The 19,101-nt window shown below is 41.2% G+C and overlaps 1 protein-coding gene across 1 annotated transcript in view; it reads right to left on the bottom strand.

Annotated features, from left to right (window-relative positions):
- Positions 1-19,101, bottom strand: part of CTNND2 (catenin delta 2) — a 481,608-nt gene that overhangs the window by 123,558 nt on the left and 338,949 nt on the right. Inside the window, 1 exon segment of the mRNA XM_033154385.1 lies at positions 4,674-4,806. Within this exon segment, the coding sequence (XP_033010276.1) occupies positions 4,674-4,806 (133 nt within the window).

Genomic DNA, 19,101 nt, shown 5'->3' with positions numbered 1-19,101 from the left:
ATGTGTCCTTTTATTTAAAATGCATCTCTGGGTTATCTGTGGGGCCTGCCTAGTGTTTTTACATGAGTAGAATGTGTGCTTTTATTTAAAACGCATCCCTGCGTTATTTGTGGGGCATAGGAATTCGTTCAACCCCCCCCCCCCAAAAAAAAAAAAATATAGTCCGGCCCACCATATGGTCTGAGGGACGGTGGACCAGCCCATGGCTGAAAAAGGTTGCTGACCCCTGGTATATATCATGGGCCTATGAAACAACTGTTCTCTTTCATACACAACACAGCTTGGGAATCAGACATTTGCCAGAAATGTACACTCAAATTTGATGGTATATGTTTGCTGGTTTTTCATGGAAATCCAAAACTGCTTGCAATCCATCTCCAAAGTATAGCTGAAACTCATTTTAAAACAATGACTCATTTTAAACACAACATCCCTTCCTAGTTTTACTTGAATCTCTATAGAAGGTCTGAAGAACTCATCGCAAACTTATTTTTCCTATCTGCATGCAAGTACGAAAAATGTGGGTTGACAAGTATCTTGCAGACCCTTTATCGATAGTCGGCCTTGTTTGGCTTTGAGGGCCACAAATTGTACCAACCTACTAGAGTAAAAAGCAGAGGCTATATTTTTTACAGAAAATGGGTAGAGAAAAATGTTTCCAGTTTCCATCATGCATTCACTTGATTTTAATGATACTGCTTGCATTTACATTGTATATGGCTTACAGAATTTAAAAACATTACATGACATGACAACCAAAAAAGCATGAAGTGAATGAAACCACTACTGTCACTTAGAGAGGTGTCTGTAAAGGATGGAAGGCAGCCAAAGAAATGAGATGAAGAGTTCACTGGCTACTGGACCCTTATTTCACATCCTTACCCAAACTGCTGGTACTGTGGCTTTCATAGGTGAAATTAATTTTCTAGCATACAGGAAGCCAAAACCTTATGTGACCTGCTGTATCACTGCTACCAATGACAGGCTGCCATTTTCTTTCAGAACAAAATGATACTGGCATGTGAAAACTGAACAATTCAATTCTTTTGTTGGGTGACCTCATACAGAAGGCTTACGTGTCTTTAAAATCACAAGGAATTGCTTCAGAAGAATGGACCTTGTTTTTAACAAGAGTGGAAAAAAAGAGTTATGTATTAAGTTTTCTAAAATACATAGTGCCCTTTCCACCACTCCCCATCTTCCCTTGCTTTTCCTTCCTGGTAAGGAAGATTTGAGGCATGACAAGAATTGTTATTAGTTTAAGCAACTTTTCCTACGCAGCTAACAACCTCCTCAAATAGCCTGTCATTTCATCAAACCAATTCTGTTCGCTTGCAGCCCTTCAGCTGAAAAATCTCTCATCTGTTCCCTTTCAACACTAAACACTGTATACAGGGCTACCAGGTTATATAAAAATCAGTTATTGACTACCGTTTAATTGTGTGTGTGTGTGTGTGTGTGTGTGTGTGTGTTCAAATAGACACAATATACAAAACTAGGGAAATGATGTGCAGGGCTATTTTTCTAGAAAAAGAAGTGCCAGAACTCACCATGTGAGTTGCGCACATATCCGAAATACTGCAGCCGCAAGCGGTGTCCGGGCGAAAATTGGCTAAATGTGCAGGGAAATCCAGATATATGGCAACCAATGTCAGCAGTGTCGTTTTTGCCAATTTTAAAGAAGTACTGGCATTATTTAAACATAGCAAGGGGGGGGGGGCTGGATCTTCCCAATGCAGTTGATCCCAATGGTAATCACTTAGTTCACTTAAATTATTCATGCTTCATCATAAGAGCTGGAAAGGAAAAATTAAAATCCTTCCAGATGAAATCAACAAAAGCAAACATGAGGGGTGTTTTGTGAGTAAGTTAATGGTTTTTGACACCTAAGGAACCAGCTTGAGGCTCCTGCCCAGGAAACAATCATCATCTCTGCCAAGTGTCCTTTTAATATATTGGGATCCAGGAATCTAACCCGACAGCCAAGAAGTCACCCAAACAGGGGCAGTGTATTTCAAGCTACAGTCTCTTTTCCTTGTGTGTGTGGGGAGAGCGGGGGGAAGATTACGAACACAATTTTACCTAAAAGAGAAACCAGCAATTTACAAATTGTACTGAAGTGCAAAGAGCTCTTACTGCTTATTATAGTTGCACGTAACAGCTTGAATCATCGTTACTGATTATAGACAAAAAAAATGATTTTGTACTTATTTTTCCCTCCAATTGTGATTTCAGAATAGTCATTTGCTGCAAACTACACTAAGCAACTGAGTAGAGAAAAGCATTTTAAAAATTAGGAAGCATAGGTCCAGAGGGGTGAAAAAAGGAGTCTGCAACCCATATATGGGTGCAACTAGAATGCTAGGATTAAAGTCATTTTAGTGCCATTGAAATTGATTTCCAATGGGACTAAAGTGGCCCCAAACCAGGGCATTGTGCATCGGAAGCATATACAGGTCTCAAAAAAATGACATAGGGCTCATACATAATGGCGGAAAAGCATGTACAACTGCAGGTTATGGTTAGTGAGAAAGATGTTGTATCAGCACATAAAAAACACATTCCACAATGTTGTGTTTTACTCAATATATGCAAGAAATGGCTTCACAATTACTGGTTCATTGCAGCCAAAGGAAGGAGCAAGTAAAACCACATTTTCTGACCTTGCAGACACAACTCTAATTGCTATGAAGTATCTTGTTTATATATATAAAAAATCCAATAAGCAGAGTGGATGGGTCAGCTCATCAAAAGCTAGGATCCTAAGGGACTTTTTGAAGTTAGTTGACAAATTAACAACTTTCCATCTGTATACTTGCTAGGGCTCAAGGGATTCCATTCTAACTCTATGATGCAAAGGCTTTAAAAAATACGAACATTTGTTGGCTAAAAACTGGAAGACAGAAGAAATACCAACGATTGAAGAATGGCAGATGAAAATGATGGACTATATGGAGCTCGCTGAGATGACCAGGAGACTTCGTGACCGGAGGGACGACGCGGTGGAGGAAGAGTGGAAGGAATTTAAATTATATTTAAAAAACCATTGTATGATAGAAAATTGGATATAATTTGGAAGAAAAGCTAGACTGTAGATTTAGAGTTTGGTTATGATGTATAAATTGAGAAGGTATGAGTCGAGATATTAAATAAGTTTAATGATTTTTTTATAGTAAAATAAGTTATTTTAAGATGGTAAGAAATTACTAAAGATGATTCACAAGGAACGCAGGAAGTGGAGATAGGAGGAAGTCAGGATACAATGTTAAGGATAGAGGTTAAGGATAGTGTAATTTTTTTATTTTCATTGTAGTTTTGTTTTTTGTTTATTATAGTTGTATTGTAGTTTTGTTTTTTGTTTATTATAGTTGTATTGTTTTGTATTAGTGTGTTTGTAATGTTTTTATAAAATTTAATAAATATATTATAAAAAAAATACGAACATTTTAGTCTTTTCATCATCTGGTCCACATAGGCAAATGGCTCCTTGCCTAAACACACATACAACCACCCTAAATTACAGGGATCAAATGGAGGTCCAGAGACGTGTTCCTCCTACAGTTCTGATGATCACTGCAGGTGCATACTGCAAGCAGTATGGTCAGGGGCAGAATGGACCTCTATGGAGTCAGCGAGTGATGAAAGTCCTTTGCTTACCCTCAAGTCACCATTATGAATGAAGCCAGGCTAAAGGCAAAGATGCATCTTTTAGGAAGCATCTATGCTAAGCAGAAACATTAAATGTTGGCGAAAATGAGGTTGTAACACATTTGACTCTGGTGCAAATCCCACCCACCCCCCTTTTTTTAAAAAACAAAACAAAACACCAATTTCTTTCAACAGAGATATGAGAGAGCAGGGCATCAGGCTAACTATAACTTTCAATATTACAATAAGTGTATCCCTGATTCAAATAATTTTGTGTGAATGTGACCGTTCCCAGAAGGCATGGCTTGCTGTATTCCAACCAATCAAGGAAACATTACACTTTAATAACAATACACGTGTCTGTAATGAGAGAGAATACACGTATGATCAAGGAATTATTATTACAGTGCTCACCTGCCTCCCCCATGATCTGGAAATAGCTATATGAACAATAGTTCTGAGATTACCTTTTCCTCTACATGCCTGTAACTAGAAGCTTTATGTAAGGTGATATCAAAAAAGGTTAAGGTACCTCCACAACAGAGAGAAAGCTGAAATTTGGAACACAGCCCAATGACAGAATAAAAAGCCCCCCCCCAAAACCTCAGTTCATGAAGTCTGCCTCACAAAGAGGCAACAAAGCAGCACAGAGTAAGCCGCGGCACAGAAAGGAAGGTCTCCTGGAGTTCTCCATAAAGAAAAAAGGCAGCTCAGGATTTCAACAGTGGCTTAGCATACATACAGTGGCGGAGCTTCATGCTCTGGCACCGGGGGCGGGGAGCAGGAGGGGGCGGGGCTGGCATGTGGGGGCGGGGCATGCATCCTGGGGCGGGGTGCGACGCACGTTCTGGGGGGCGTGACACGCAGCCTGTGGGGGTGGGATGCTGGGGGGCAGCCGCGATGGAACCCCACCAGGATCGCGCTGCCCGGGGTGGTGCGCTCCCTTCGCCCCCCTTCCTCCGCCCCTGCATACATATGTTGTACAACACACATACACACATCTTTTAGACAACTAATTCTCTTACCTCAGCTTTTATTTTATTGTCTCCAAAGCAGAGGTGCTGTAAGTAGGCGGCAGCATTGGATTGTACTGAGGGGAACTGGTGCTGTAACATCTGAATGACTTCTGGAAGTTCCGGGTCTCTCCATCCAAACTCTCTGTGCACAAAGAAACGAGAAGGGATTTAGCAGTTGCTCTAATAACGACAGCAGCACCTATGCTTGTTCATGCCCATAGTTTTAATGCACCAAGCTCAGGAAATGCATAGGGGGATTTTTGTTGGTATCACTGCCAGAATGAAGGTAGACGGTAACCAGTATCATGACCACCCAGAAATTTAAAAACCACTGTGATTAGAGAAAGGTAACTTTGGATAGATTAGTTTTCTCAAAGTTCTATTATTCTAAAATAATAGAAATGAAATGCACTATAGGAAGCCCTGATAAAGATTAAGAAAACAGAAAAAACATACAGAAACACAGCCATTATGCACAACCATGCTTTCTCACTGACGATGAACAGAGCCTATCCCAAGTACCAGATCTGGGCTGGGAGTTGGGAGACAAGCAGCATCAGAGGACGGGCATCACTTAAAGCGCTCCACAGGACTGCAACTAAGAACTTGGGCTCAACTGTGGGATGCCAGTTCTCCTCCTTAGTTCAGAGCCTTGAGACCGGCACTATGCCTACAAGCATGCAAAATCCCCGTGCTCCTTATCGTAAATTAGATTGGACCAATGCAGTGCTCTTACAGGAAAATATCCTAGGATTGAATCAAGTTCGGAAACGCATCCAAGTTACAGGTGTGCTCACTGTTTTCTTACATTATCTACCTGGATGCACCATGAGCACTTGGTACAGTCCATGACTTATTGTGTGCCAACCTATGCTCAATATCCATATTTCTATATCACAAACCACAACCAAACACTTCACCCACCCACCCCCACCATTTGCGTGTTATTTGTGTTATAACCCCACTCCTCACTACCTCTAGAGAGGAGGGAGTGCACACAGACATGGCACTGAGCCACAACTAAGGATGGAGCAATTGTCAAGCAGCAGCACAAAATCAATAGCAGGTGAAGCATCTATCAGAACCTGATCTATCACTAACCTCCAGCTGCACCAAGAAGTGAGAGCTGTCAAAATGTGTCTGCTTGAGAAATGGGTTTATGTGCATGGATATGTGCAATCTCCGAAACTATGAAAACCAGGAAATAAGTTCAGAGAATGATGACTATCCGAGGAAGAGTTGGACGATTACTGCAACAACTAATTTGAAGATGAGCGTGCAAGACCAAAGGTGCTTAGGACAAAGGGCTGGATCCCGACTTAGTCATAATTAGAAGAGAACCCCCTGAAAGCAACTGGACCCAAGTTAGTCAGAACTACCAAATTCTGTTGATTTTAATGAGTCTACTAAGTTTGGACCCAACACAATATAACTAATTTCAACAACCCAAATGGATAAGCGTTCGCCATATTGCTATAAAGGCTGTTAATTTTTGCTTGCATGGGATGTTGAATGGGAAGTTTAGAACAATTATATCAAAGCAAACCTATAGGGTCATATTGAGTGCTGCTGTTCCCTTAGCGCAGCAGACGTCTGCATCATAGAGAGTTAGATTAGATGACCCTCGTGGTCCCTTCCAACTCTACAATTCTATGAGTCTATGACTGAACATTCCCATCCTCTTCCCTTCCATGCACCTCATAATCTGCTCCAGAAGGTTGGAGAATGCCTCTGAGCAGTTTTTGAGGGCATGCAGGGAGAGGAGGGGAAGGGAAGGAGAAGTCCTGTTACATGAACAGAATTCTGCATGCACAGAGTGGGATACAACCCAGAACATTCTATTAGTGCCTTAATTAATACCAGGCCTCTAGAAAAATGTATATGAACAATATATATCTCTTTTTTGAAGAAATTGAAAGTAGCCGGACTGCAGAAAATTCTTAAATCTCCTTTGCAGAAAAGGATGAGATATGTATTTGACCCATACTAAATTTAATCGTTTCTCATGTTTTCTATCACAGTTATGTTTGCACTTCTGGTTATCTTCCACCAAACATCCACCTCCCAAACTTTGCAAAATATTTATCAACAGCATTCACACATAAAGAAATCATGATTAAATAAAGCTAATGGGGTGTGTGGCTAAAGTTATGATTACATATAAAACTGTACGATTGCTGCAAGTCTGCTGCCTATTTTCGCACTCTTGAGGTACAGAACTTTCCAGAAATCGTAGTCAACATTATTCACCACAATGACTAACTGGCCACTTAGGTTGACAACTGTTCTGTTGTTGTATTCTTACCAGAGACAAAATTTCAGGCCAAGTTTTCAGTCTGAATATTCTGCTTTGATGCAATTACTTAACTTTGATTTCTCCATGGCTATGTACACATTAGTGGTTCTCCTCCGCTGAGTTTCAAGTTGTTGTACACACCAGAGAGGCAGTTCACCACGTCGCCAACTCCTCCAACCCCTTTTCACGAACCTGTCACCTGCTCCTGAGCTGTCATCCACGCATGTACAATGACTTTCTCAAATGTACACACCTCAGCTTAACTGCAAAGTGAATGTAGCTTAAATTTTCCTTTTGGATTGAAGTTTAGTTTGAGGGAAAGTGCATCAAACAGCAGTATTTCTCAAGAAACTATAGGAAAGCTCTGCATCATCGATTGAAAAGCCAGCAGCAAGAGCGCATTGGAGCCAGAGTAAATGGGCATGCGTACACAGCCTGTTTCTCTACTAAACAGTGATTTTAACAGCTGACAGATTTTGCGTTTCAATATGAGTTTAGTCTAAATGAACTGACAACTTGCAAACTCCTACTGCATGAGTAACTCATACATCTGCATCTCTTCAAATAGAGGAAATGAAGAGGCAGTTTCAACCATGAATGTTTGTAGAACCACTGTAACATACACATACACAGCCACCTTTATTTTCCATTCTCTTTTATTTTAAAGCAACACCTACAATTTAATTTTGTTGTCTTTCCTCACATTGGTGTGTTTTAGCCTTGGAAGAACCCAGTGCGAAAGGTTAGCCTCTCAAACTGGCAATGTAATATCTGAAAATAATATACTGATGCATGTTCATGGTTAACTGGATTCCTCACTTTAAACCCCAATACTCTAGTCACTTCACCATGCTAGTGAGCTCTTCCTGTCAACATGTTGCTAGAATCCAACCCAGAATTTACAAAAATTGGTCCAGAGGCAGTTTAATGTGTCTTTTGACAGGCTTAAAGTAATTGGTAAATTTGCATGAAACTACAGAAGCTTGCCTGTGTTTGATTTTCTGGGGAAAAATCTTTCCCCTCAGACCCCTATTTCAAAGCCCACCCCATTCAGTAGAACCCCTGAACCTCCTGGCTATTAGCTGTGAAGGCTGTGAAGTGGTCAAGTCAGCTTCTAACAGCCGCGTTAGACAATTTCCCTCCTTGATCCAAAACATTTCGAAGAACCTTCATGTAAGTTACATACAATGTGATTTCTGTTTTAGCTGTTTCCGGGTTACTGAGGGAATAAAAGGAAGCCAACAGCAGGAGTACTTGCACAAGAAGTAGTAGAGATAGTCAAATTCACAAATTTCATGTGGAGTCATGAATGCAAGCCAAAGCTTTCCAAAGGTCGCTTTCTTTTGAATTTTTAAAGAAGACCTGTAATAGTATGCATTTCCTCTGTGCTGTTATGAGAAGAATTTCATAGCAAATGTTTACGCTTGCAATAAATCTGTTTTTATTCTAAAACATCAAAGCAGGTAAGAAACTGATATGTGATTGCCATTTTATAAGCAGACGCTCTGCAAAATTGTTAAAATTTGTTTTTAGCCGTTGCTAAATTCGCAACTAAATGGCTTGATAAATATGTTGAATTAAGCCACTCTAATGACTCCCCCATACCCAAGGCGTACAAGATTCTTATAATTTTTTTAAAAAATGTTTTAAAAATAAAGACGGTGAGCATTAGCTAATTAGACTTAAGGGAATATTTCTCTGGAAAAGGACCATTTTCAAGTACTGCAAATATTGATTGCAATGCGACTATTCTGGCTTGAATCCAGTGTTTGCATGAGCAGAAGCCATTTGCCCAGCAAGGCCTTCCCACCTCTCCAGTCCACTAATAAAACCTCTCTCTGAGGGTGGAAGACTATCAGGAAAGGCCTGGGATATGATATGCTGGGGATGTAGCAGGAAAGGAGAACTGGAGCGAGACTGGGTGGAGGCAGTTTGCCTCTTAGTCATTTCCTGAGGGTCTCCTAGTGTTTGGGGGTGGGAGGTGGGACAGCATTCGTGTATATGTGTGTGTGTGTTTTCACGTGGGAGGAGAAGTCTCACAAATATCCAGTTTCTGGTCATACAAACTCTGGATCAAAGCCTCTGTTTAAACACAATATGCTTAACTTAATTTTGTTAAAGATCTAACAGAGACAGAATTCTATTGAATTATTGTTCAGTCCAGCATCACAGCAATTTTCCCACATTTAGTTTTTAGTGAATCACGATCAAGGTATAGCTAACGTTAGTCACTGACAGTTGGAGATACTTTTTTTTTGTTTTACTTATACGAATTTACTAACATTACTCTCCAAAGCATGAGTTGCTCACCTGTGCTCCAAAAGGCACCAGGTATTTACAATAGCTGTTTCTTTTCACTTTCCGTATTGCATATTACCTCTTCATCATCCGAACTGTCAACAGGTTAGGTCCAGTCCAAGATCTCTTGCCACCTAATGTGGAAAACCCAAAATGGAGTTCCCTCCTAAAAAAATAAACTGGTTCTTTCCCGCTCCAAGTCTGTCACTTGACCCAACCATATTAATCTTCCTCATGGCATTGCCATCAGGGAGTGTCCAAGCTTCAATCTGTAAACAGCCAAGCATGTGAAGAGATCTTATACAGTAGTGCCCTGCTAGACGAATGCCTCGCTAGACGAAAAACTCGCTAGACGAAGGCATTCGTCTAGTGGAAGGCTGCCCCGCAAGACGGAAAAGTCTATGGGGCTGCCTCGCAAGACGATTTTTCCATTGCCGCTTCGCTAGACGAAAAATTCGCTCTACGAAAAAACTCGTAGAACGAATTATTTTCGTCTAGCGGGGCACCACTATACAAATAGTTAGTTAACATTTTCTCACAGGTCCTAATATAACACTGCTTGCCTCTGTTGCTTTACTATACAAAAAATAAAAATAAAAATGCACACACTGTATCTGTAAGTAGAAATAAACCCTACAGAAAATGGCTATTTTGCGAGACTGATTGGCAATCGTGACTACAATGTGCATTGATTTAAATCAGTCATAACGGGGGGGGGATAACTTGCTCTACAGCATCTGTTAAAAGTAAATAGCAGGAGCACATCACAATAATTTAGAAATATTTGGACATAATCAACAGTGAATCTATTCATTTACTACTCAGATGCATATCTTTAAAACAATAGTGATGAGGAAATACTACCAACATCTTTGAGTAGAGAATAAGCATACTAGGCTAAGTAGAATCAAAATAACATATAATCTGTGCTATTTAAGAAACCCATGGGTCTTCTAATTGTACAGAATCATAGAAAATGCTTTAGAAAATATGAGGCACTTCAGGGTGACACAAGGTATCAACCATGCTCTCCAGCTCATGGAAGTATGCTTTGATCTAATCTTCTTCACTGGAATCAACCCAATGATTTTTTGGGGGGGGGGTGGGGGAGAAGTTCAGCTTTCAGGGGGCAAAGTTATTGAGCTTTTTTTTTAGTTTTGCCCAAAGTTGTGGAGATACTTTTTTTTTTTTTTTTTTTTTGCAAATAACCAACATTTAGACATTTAGCCGATTTCTGCAGTATTCCATGTATGTCTGGGAATTTCCAGACATGTGGCAAACTTACGATATAGCTCAGTAGGGGAGCATATGATTTGCACCCAGTTAAAAAGTGATTTGGTAGCTGATGATGTGGAAGACGTCTGCCCCAGTCCCTGAGGAGCCACTCTCAGAGTAGACAGAACTTAGCTAGATTGGCAGAGTAGTCTGATCCAATATTAGGCAGCTTACTATGTTACACGGATTGTATCATGTATTTACATGTATTCGTGCCTCATTCTTCAACCCTGAAGGGTTTCCAGAGGGCCGCACAGAGAATTTGAAACAAGTAATAATCAACACCGAAACTTCAGTGCATTGAATATGGTAAAAGTCAAGTAAGAAGTATACATACATATATATAATTTTATTGATATGCTGCCTTTCCATAGTTCAAACCATGCTCAAAGCAGCTTATGGCATGACAAGAATACACAATTACAACAACAAAAGTAGCCATAAATAAAACATCAAAAAATACACAAACCAAACAATTTCCACATAAATCATAATTAAGATCTACAATAGAGATACAAAAAATAATGCCCATAACATCAACAATCCCCAGCTAAACAATACCCCAAAGCACACAAACAGCACTCCAGATTCAACATAAGACCAAGTGAACTACAGCTAAAGCCAAATCTCTCTCTTTGTTTCTTTCTTTTGCCAAGAAAACATTCTCATTGGAGCAACAGCAGCCATCGTACCATGTGCCTAGAAACTGAGAAGAAGAATTTGCTCATTTCCCTGCAACTCTCCCCCTACCGGGTCAAGAGTTATGCACCAAAACGAGAGAAGACACTTGACGGTCAAAAGCGAGAGAATGAAGTCAGTAAAGTTATGTTCCACGTTCTGCCCCAACTTTTTCCACTGAACGCTGATCTTGGTAGGGAACTGTTTAAGGAAGGGTAACAGACCCAGCATGCCTCATTGTCAGCAAAGGCAAATTACTTTAACAGCATGTTTTCGTAAGTGCCACTGAAGCAGTTTCCTTCTGCTAGCAGCACACCTGTGAATACTAGACAGCACAAGTGTTGACTGAGTGCGCAGCTCAACTATATGTGTACACAGATTGTATATTCATTGAATGTAACCACATGTGGACTCCCCTGTAGCTGGGTGGTCACTGACCATATTGACATAAGTGGCCAACCTGCAATGTGGTAACAGAGCTCTAACTGCTAGCCAAGGTAAGAAGATTAGCATAGCATGGTCTTCCTTGCCTCCTGTTCTTAAGCTAACTTGCTATCTGCTCTAGATTCAAACTATACCTAGACACAGGTTGGGGGCTGTTGGAAGGTTGTGGTGTGCACTGGCTTGACAATAATAGCTTTTGAAGTGACACCACTGGTATGGACTAAGACCGCAATACTGCAGCAATATTCAACTGGAGTGAATATTCCCAATGAAATTTAAATAGGATTAGCGTGTAAAGCATGCAACCTCCCTTTCGTATTTTAGCAGGCGAGTGTACAATGTTTGAAAGAAAGATTAAAACACCAATAAAAACGTGAAAGTTCTCCCCCCCCAACAGCAGAATTACCACCAATTTGTTGGTCGTCTGTGATGCTGTGGGAGAAGCATTTATCTTCATTTGCGTGGGATTCTGCCGTTAACTGCTTCAGAGAGGAACTGCTATAAACGAACATGTGCATGTCGATTAAGAGAACACAGGCGTTTTAAAGAGCGTATGTCTCACCATTTGGCATCCCGAAGGATACTTTTCCAGCACCAGTTTTACGCTGAAGCTGTGAGGACAGTTATGACAAGGGTCCCTTATTTTCAATTTTTGCAATGGTTAATTTTCAATGTGTTAGTTTCTAGGGTAATTTACGTTATTAGAGCAGAACATTCGCATCTGATCAAGCAGTTGGCATACAGAAACACAGACACCAACATCTACCCCTTTCTGGGCAATACTGCCTGCAAGCAGCTTTGGAGAGAAGATTTATGTAGGAACCATATGTTGAAAAATGACACCAAACATTTATCATAAAAAGAAAAAATACTTCCAAGTCTGAAACCTGCTTTTTGGTTATTTTGCTTTATTGTTAACGTGGTTTTCGCTAAGATTTATATTTTCGTAAGTTTAATTTCATCACAGAGAAGCAGAGCAAAAATAGGAATGCAGGGCAAAAATATCAAAACAATTTTTGAAAAGCTTTCCAAACCACAGTTCTCACAGCTGCTTGATTATCTAGCATGTTCTTAAAGCGTTAAAGCCATTTTTTTTCCAACTGGCAAAGCCTTTGGAAAAAGTAAAAGTAAAAATAAAGAAAGAAAGAAGGGAATCTAAAAAGATGCTAACCCACCCATGAGTGCTGGCAACGTAGAAGAGGGTCACACAAGTTTTCTTGTATTAAGAATGTAAGAAGAGTCCTGGTGGATCAGATAAAGCTAATTTAAGTCAGCTGGGTATTTCTGGGAAGGCATATAAGCAACACCCTTCATCTTTTACCCTCGACTACCTGACATTCACAGGTATACTGCCTCTAAACATGGAGGCTCTGATTACTAGAGCCACCACTGCTCCTTGTCCGGGGGAAGGAAAATACAGCCGTACCTTGGTTTTCGAACAGCCTAGTTCCTGAACATTTTGGCTCCCAAACCAGGAAGTGACTGTTCCAGTTTGCGAACTATTTTTGGAAGCCTGCGGGGCTTCTGCGGCTTCCGATTGGCTGTAAGAGATTTCGGCAGCCAACCAGAAGCCATGCTTTGGTTTCTGAACGTTTTGGAAGTCGAACGGACTTCCGGAACATATTCCGTTCGACTTCCAAGGTACGACTGTACTGGAATGATTACAACTTGCACCCTGCCACACAGTAACCTATGTGCTGTATGGTCAGTCCTTAGAGCCGTGGAATAACTCTGCATTTATTATTTCTAATTCTTAAACCACTTTGCATCAAGGGGCTTTGCCAGGCAGTAGCAAAAAGGATGGCTTTGCCATTCTTGCTAGGCATAAGCTGAGACTTAAACTGCTCAAGACAATTCATCAAATTAGACTGAAAGTAATTGGCACAGAGTAAGCAAGAGACACAGCATAATGATTAATAGAGTCTGAATCAGGCTTTGTTTTCAGAGCAGTTCCTTGTTCTTTCTTTTTTTAAAAAAATAATTCTAATTTAGACTGAAAAGTGTGGGCCATTTAATTCCCAGTGGAAAATGAGGCTAGACTTAACGCCTCACAGAATGCAGGATCAATGTTTGAAATCCACGCTTCCGTTCTTTAATCTGCATCATCAAAATAAGACTCGTGAAATATTATGCGGCCATGAAAACATTAACGAAATATAAGCAGTTAAACTGCTGTTTTCTCCGCCTTACGCTAAATCTTTCTATTTTTATGTACACACCCTGCATTTTAGTAACCTAAACATGGCAATCTGAACATGCATGGGATATGGTCTATCTATCCACAAATTGGAACAGACACTGATGATGCACCAACACTAACATACTAACAGTTACAGGTGGGTAGCCGTGTTGGTCTGCCATAGTCAAAACAAAATCGAAAATTCTTTCTAGTAGCACCTTAGAGACCAACTGAGTTTGTTCCTGGTATGAGCTTTCGTGTGCATGCACACTTCTTCAGATACGTATGCACACGAAAGCTCATACCAGGAACAAACTCAGTTGGTCTCTAAGGTGCTACTAGAAAGAATTTTCGATTTTGTTTTGACTAACATACTAAATCATTTTTATTTTCTCTCCCTGCAAGAGTTTGTTGCGATGCATATTGCAGATTTTAAAATGCTTTGAAATACACTGTTCCCCTAAGAGCTTCTTTCTCAAATCCCAAAATAGGGTGGGATAGAAGTCTGGCTGGGGACTAGTGTTCATCCTTCAGGAGCTGGCAGAGAGGGCAGCTTGCTCAAGAGAAACAGCCAGAGCTAAATTCTCTACAGTGTATGGTGGTTGGTGATAAAGAGAAGCATCCTTTGCTCCTTTCTGCTTGAAGATTCTTTGCCTTGTTGCCTTTGGGGGACTGGTAAGGCAGGAAGGAGCTCAAAAGCCTCAGGGGAGAGAAAAAACTATATCTTGCTTTGTCCACATAAAGGACACCCTTGCATCTTCACAGGAGCTTAGTCTCATCCAGTGACCTCTTAGGTCATAAAAGGATGGGGAGCAATTCTACAGCAACAGGAGTCCGTCTCTTTGATTAATAGCCAAGGGAAGGAAGCAGCAGGTCACAACTTTTGTGGGTAAGGTGAGACGTTTATGTACTCACTCTCTTGTGATTTTGGTCTCGTTTTTATGACCTCTGTCCACATTGACAACAAGTTCATAGTACAATGGTACCTTGGTACTCAAACGGCTTGGCTCCTGAACAAACTGGCTCTCAAATGCTGCAAACCCAGAAGTGAGTGTCCTGGTCTGCGAACATTTTTCGGAAGCCGAACATCCAACACGGTTTCCGCAGCTTCCGCTTGAGTGCAGGAAGCTCCTGCATCCAATTGGAAGCTGCGTCTTGGTTTTCAAACTGTTTTGCGAGTCAAGTGGACTCCTGGAACAGATTAATTTCGAGAACCAAGGTACCACTGTATTTTACTTTTCCACTCACAATAGCTGACCTTGAATAACTGATGAGCAGCAATGTTAAATACACACAATGGTGAGAAGTCATAGAAATATGACCAGTAACAATTTCTCTATAACATTCACTACATACATGTTCTTACCCCTAAATAAAGAGACTTCTAAAATCCTAAGTGCTCCCACTTAATCAGATTCACTCTTATTCTGGCTATCTATTGTTTTCCAGTGGTGATCTTCCAGTGAGCCAATTTTGAGCCTAGAATGCTAGGTTAGCTTCGGGAAAAGAAATTCTTTGGAGATTGAAAGGAGGGAAGAAGTCAGTGCAATGCATTTATCATGCATGTAAACAATTCTGAGGGTGGTATGGGGTGTTAGGGGAGGGGTAGTACCTCTGGTGGGGGACACGTTGTGCTCCTTCTGGGGTAGTTTGTCCACCTTTGGTCCCCACCCTGCATTCAGCTCTCACCTATGGCTCCTAGAAGCTGTCAGCATGTGACAGTGGCCACACATTGGGAAGGGCTTTGACTGGTTGTCTAAACCAGACGAGGGTAGCTAATGGGTCTCAAACACTCGAGTTAGGGAATTCCCTAGAATGCAAAGAAAGGTTCCAGCCAATTGAGCAGACTAGACAAATAGTGACCAAGAAAGCGGTCTTGTTGTAGAGGGAAGTGAGGGGCAGATGGGGCTCATCAACCTGAGAAGGTAGCCCACCTAGGAGAAGGAAAACTCTGGTCCTAAACCTCTGCTGCCTTGCAGGATATCTTCAGGAATAAGCCCTAAACAAATCTAGAGTGTAGTCTCTCAGGTGGCTGGATGGCACGTTGTACGCCTCCTTACAGCAACTCCTGCAGCTAAGCTTGGGGCAAAATATATTGTTCTGCTTTCCTCTGGACCAGGGGCCAGCAAACTTTTTCAGCAGGGGGCTGGTCCACTGTCCCTCAGACCTTGGGGGGGGGCAGACTATATTCTGAATAAATAAAATGAATGAATTCCTATGCTCCGCAAATAACCCAGGGATGCAAAAGGACACATCCTACTCATGTAAAAACACGCTGATTCCCTGACCGTCTGTGGGCTGGATTTAGAAGGCGATTGGGCTGGATCCAGCCCCTGGGCCTTAGTTTGCCTACCCATGCTCTGGACCACATCAGTGAGACTGAGTCTTGTCGTGTGGGCAGCCCAGGACCTCCATACACACTGCCCAGGCTTGCGCCCTGGAGAGATCACTTTGGTGATGCTAAAGCAGCTGTTTTGACTTCACTCCAGGATGTGCACTCCATTGTCTCTCAAGACAGATGAACGTCAACAAAAACAATTCTGAATGCCATTTATAGCATGGCATAAAACAAGAGTATAAAAATTCCATGTATTCCTCCACAGGTTCTCTGATCTGGACAGGACGACCTATTCTATGTACCGACACCAAGAGGGATTCCATATGGGGGCGTACAAGGTAAATCATTGTTTGCAACATTAGACTTCTTCTCCTATGGAGTTTCCCTTAGGTAAGTACAGCTGTTTTGCTTTTAAAAGCATTTCCAGCTGAATGTGGTTAAAACTGATTCTAGCCTTAATGCTTCAGTGTTTACTATTCTTTCTGATTTTACCCATGAATGAAAACAACATACATATACAACTGTCGCCACGAGCAGGACTGCATTAGATATCACCCTATGCACTCTCTTTGTTGTGATGTGCAGATTTACAGTCGGAAGTTATTCTCGTAAAAGATGCATTTTCTAAAGTCTGCGCAGCTTGAACCATTTGGAGCAAAGAACCCACCCAACCTGCATCCTCATAATGGTACCTTCAACCCATTTAAAGGTTGAAAGGAGTAATGCTAATTGCCTCACGTTATCGTATTCTGCCGGTGCTGTAAGCACCAGCTGCTTTATCAGCCAAGACTGGCACATTAACAGTCCCTCCTTATCTTCAAGGGAAAGAAGAAGAAAAAAGGAAGGTGGGGGAGAGAATGGGCTACAATGAACAACCAGAAACGGATTGCAATCTTGATCAAACCAAATCCTGCTGACAGAAAATATGTCAAGATACTTCTCGATTATTATATACAAAGGAATCCCCAAAAGGCACTGGAAATCAACTACTACTATACCAGTCCAATAGAATCACAGAATCGTAAAATTGGAAGGGACCACGAGGGGACATCTAGTCCAACCCCCTGTAATGTAGGAATCTTTTGCCCAACGTGGGCCTTGAACCCACAACCCTGAGATTAAGAGTCTCATATTATGGATTCAGGTGTTTTCAGAAGCAGCAGCTCTTCTACACAGCATTTTTTTAAGAGATGAAGGTGGACATTTTAAACCATCTTAGAAAGCTGCATTTTCTCTCTTAGATGTGGAAGAGGAAGAAAATGTGACTTATCAAAGCGGTCAGTGCCTGACAATTGCCGATACGGGCTTCCTTGAAGATAGCAGGATTTAAGTAGCTAGAAGGTTACTAGGAGCAGGGGAAATGTGTTCAAAGCATGGCTATTCCTGAGGCCAAATTGAGGTTTATTGCACAATCCAGTGAAGTTAAAAGGGAAGGTCTGTGTGTGCAGCAAAATCACCCTTCATAAACAGCATCCCAGTGGCATCTTCTGCTGTTTGAGGGAATAAATTCAGTGGATCACAGTTTGGATTTCCACACACACAAGAGGAGCACAGAATCTCCTTTCGGGAGACACGTTTCTGATTAATGTCACAGGACTGAATAAAGCCGGCCATTTGAGTGCTAAGGCATTGTAATTTTTAAAATTCATCTTTAAAAGATACGTTTAGAACCTCTGGGAAGCTAAGTACGAAGACTGTCTTACCTGCCAACAACACAGATTGATTACTTTTTATTTATTTGATCCTCACTTTCTGTTATTTTATTAACACTCTATTCCCTTCCAGAAGCAGGTGTAATTGTCTTGGGCAATACATCCCTGTCGTGTGCAATGCTATAGTGCGCTCCTTCTGATCATCCTTCTTCCCAAAGGGAAATTAAATTGCTTTGAAATGTGGCCTTTTCAGTAATTGCTCTCCCATTTAGTGGAGATCAATGACCACTCTCACCTTCCTATTTACTGCATTATAGCTTTATGAGAAAAGGAACTGCTCCTAAATGCAAAAGGGAGGTGAACAAAGGTCAAACACCAGGTGAACAGGCTGCAAAGTTGGCAAACTAGTGGAATTCACAGGAGGTTAAGACCCGCAAGCTAAGAGTCACAGTATTCATCTTTATCATTCCACTCTAGCCTCTCTTTGTCCAGACTAAATATATTTCAACAATTATTATACCGTGTTACACTTGGGGGTCAGATGCAACTAAGGAGTCCCACTAGCAGAAGCCTATGCAAGGACTTCCACTAGTGCAATGGGGTTTCTGGCCCTCTCCACCCCACTCCCAAATTTGCCCCAGTGTGTAGGGAGGGGAGAGTGGAGATCGTTCCATCTGGCAAGCTGAAAGCTTGCACTGATGGAAAGACTGCCATAGTTCTACAGCATATTCCCCAAGTCTCTACGTGATATACTGTAAGATTGAAAAGATAGAATAAATATAAAATCAGTTAAAACAAACCACAACATCAGAAAACCTACTTAGGATGCCTGTTGCAATAAAGGTCTTCGTCTTCCCAGCCTTTCTAGTCTCAGCTGGGAGGGAGGTTCAAAATAATTGGTACCACAACACTGAGCACATGGCTCAGACTAAATATACTTCCAATTTTATTTTGCAGATCCTTTCCTACTTTTTAATCATCGTTACAATGTCCCTACCATATCCTCCCCCCTGTCTCCTTCCTATTATTACATCAACATGGAAGAAAAGGAATCTCACCCACTCTTGGTCTGACAACATCCACTCATCCCAATATTTCTTCACAGTGCTAAATTGAAGGTGGTGAATGGTACAGAGAGAGGTAATTGGGATAAATATTTCTCTCTCTTTCATCCCCCCCCCCAACAACTGAAGAGTCAGCCTATGATATTAACTGGCAATCAGCTCAGGATAAACATATGCAGTACTTAATTAACTTAATAGGCTAGCTGAATTTAG

The sequence above is a fragment of the Lacerta agilis genome, chromosome 7 (assembly GCF_009819535.1).
Source record: "Lacerta agilis isolate rLacAgi1 chromosome 7, rLacAgi1.pri, whole genome shotgun sequence".
NCBI lineage: Eukaryota > Metazoa > Chordata > Lepidosauria > Squamata > Lacertidae > Lacerta > Lacerta agilis.
This window is presented reverse-complemented; position numbering and strand designations above follow the sequence as displayed.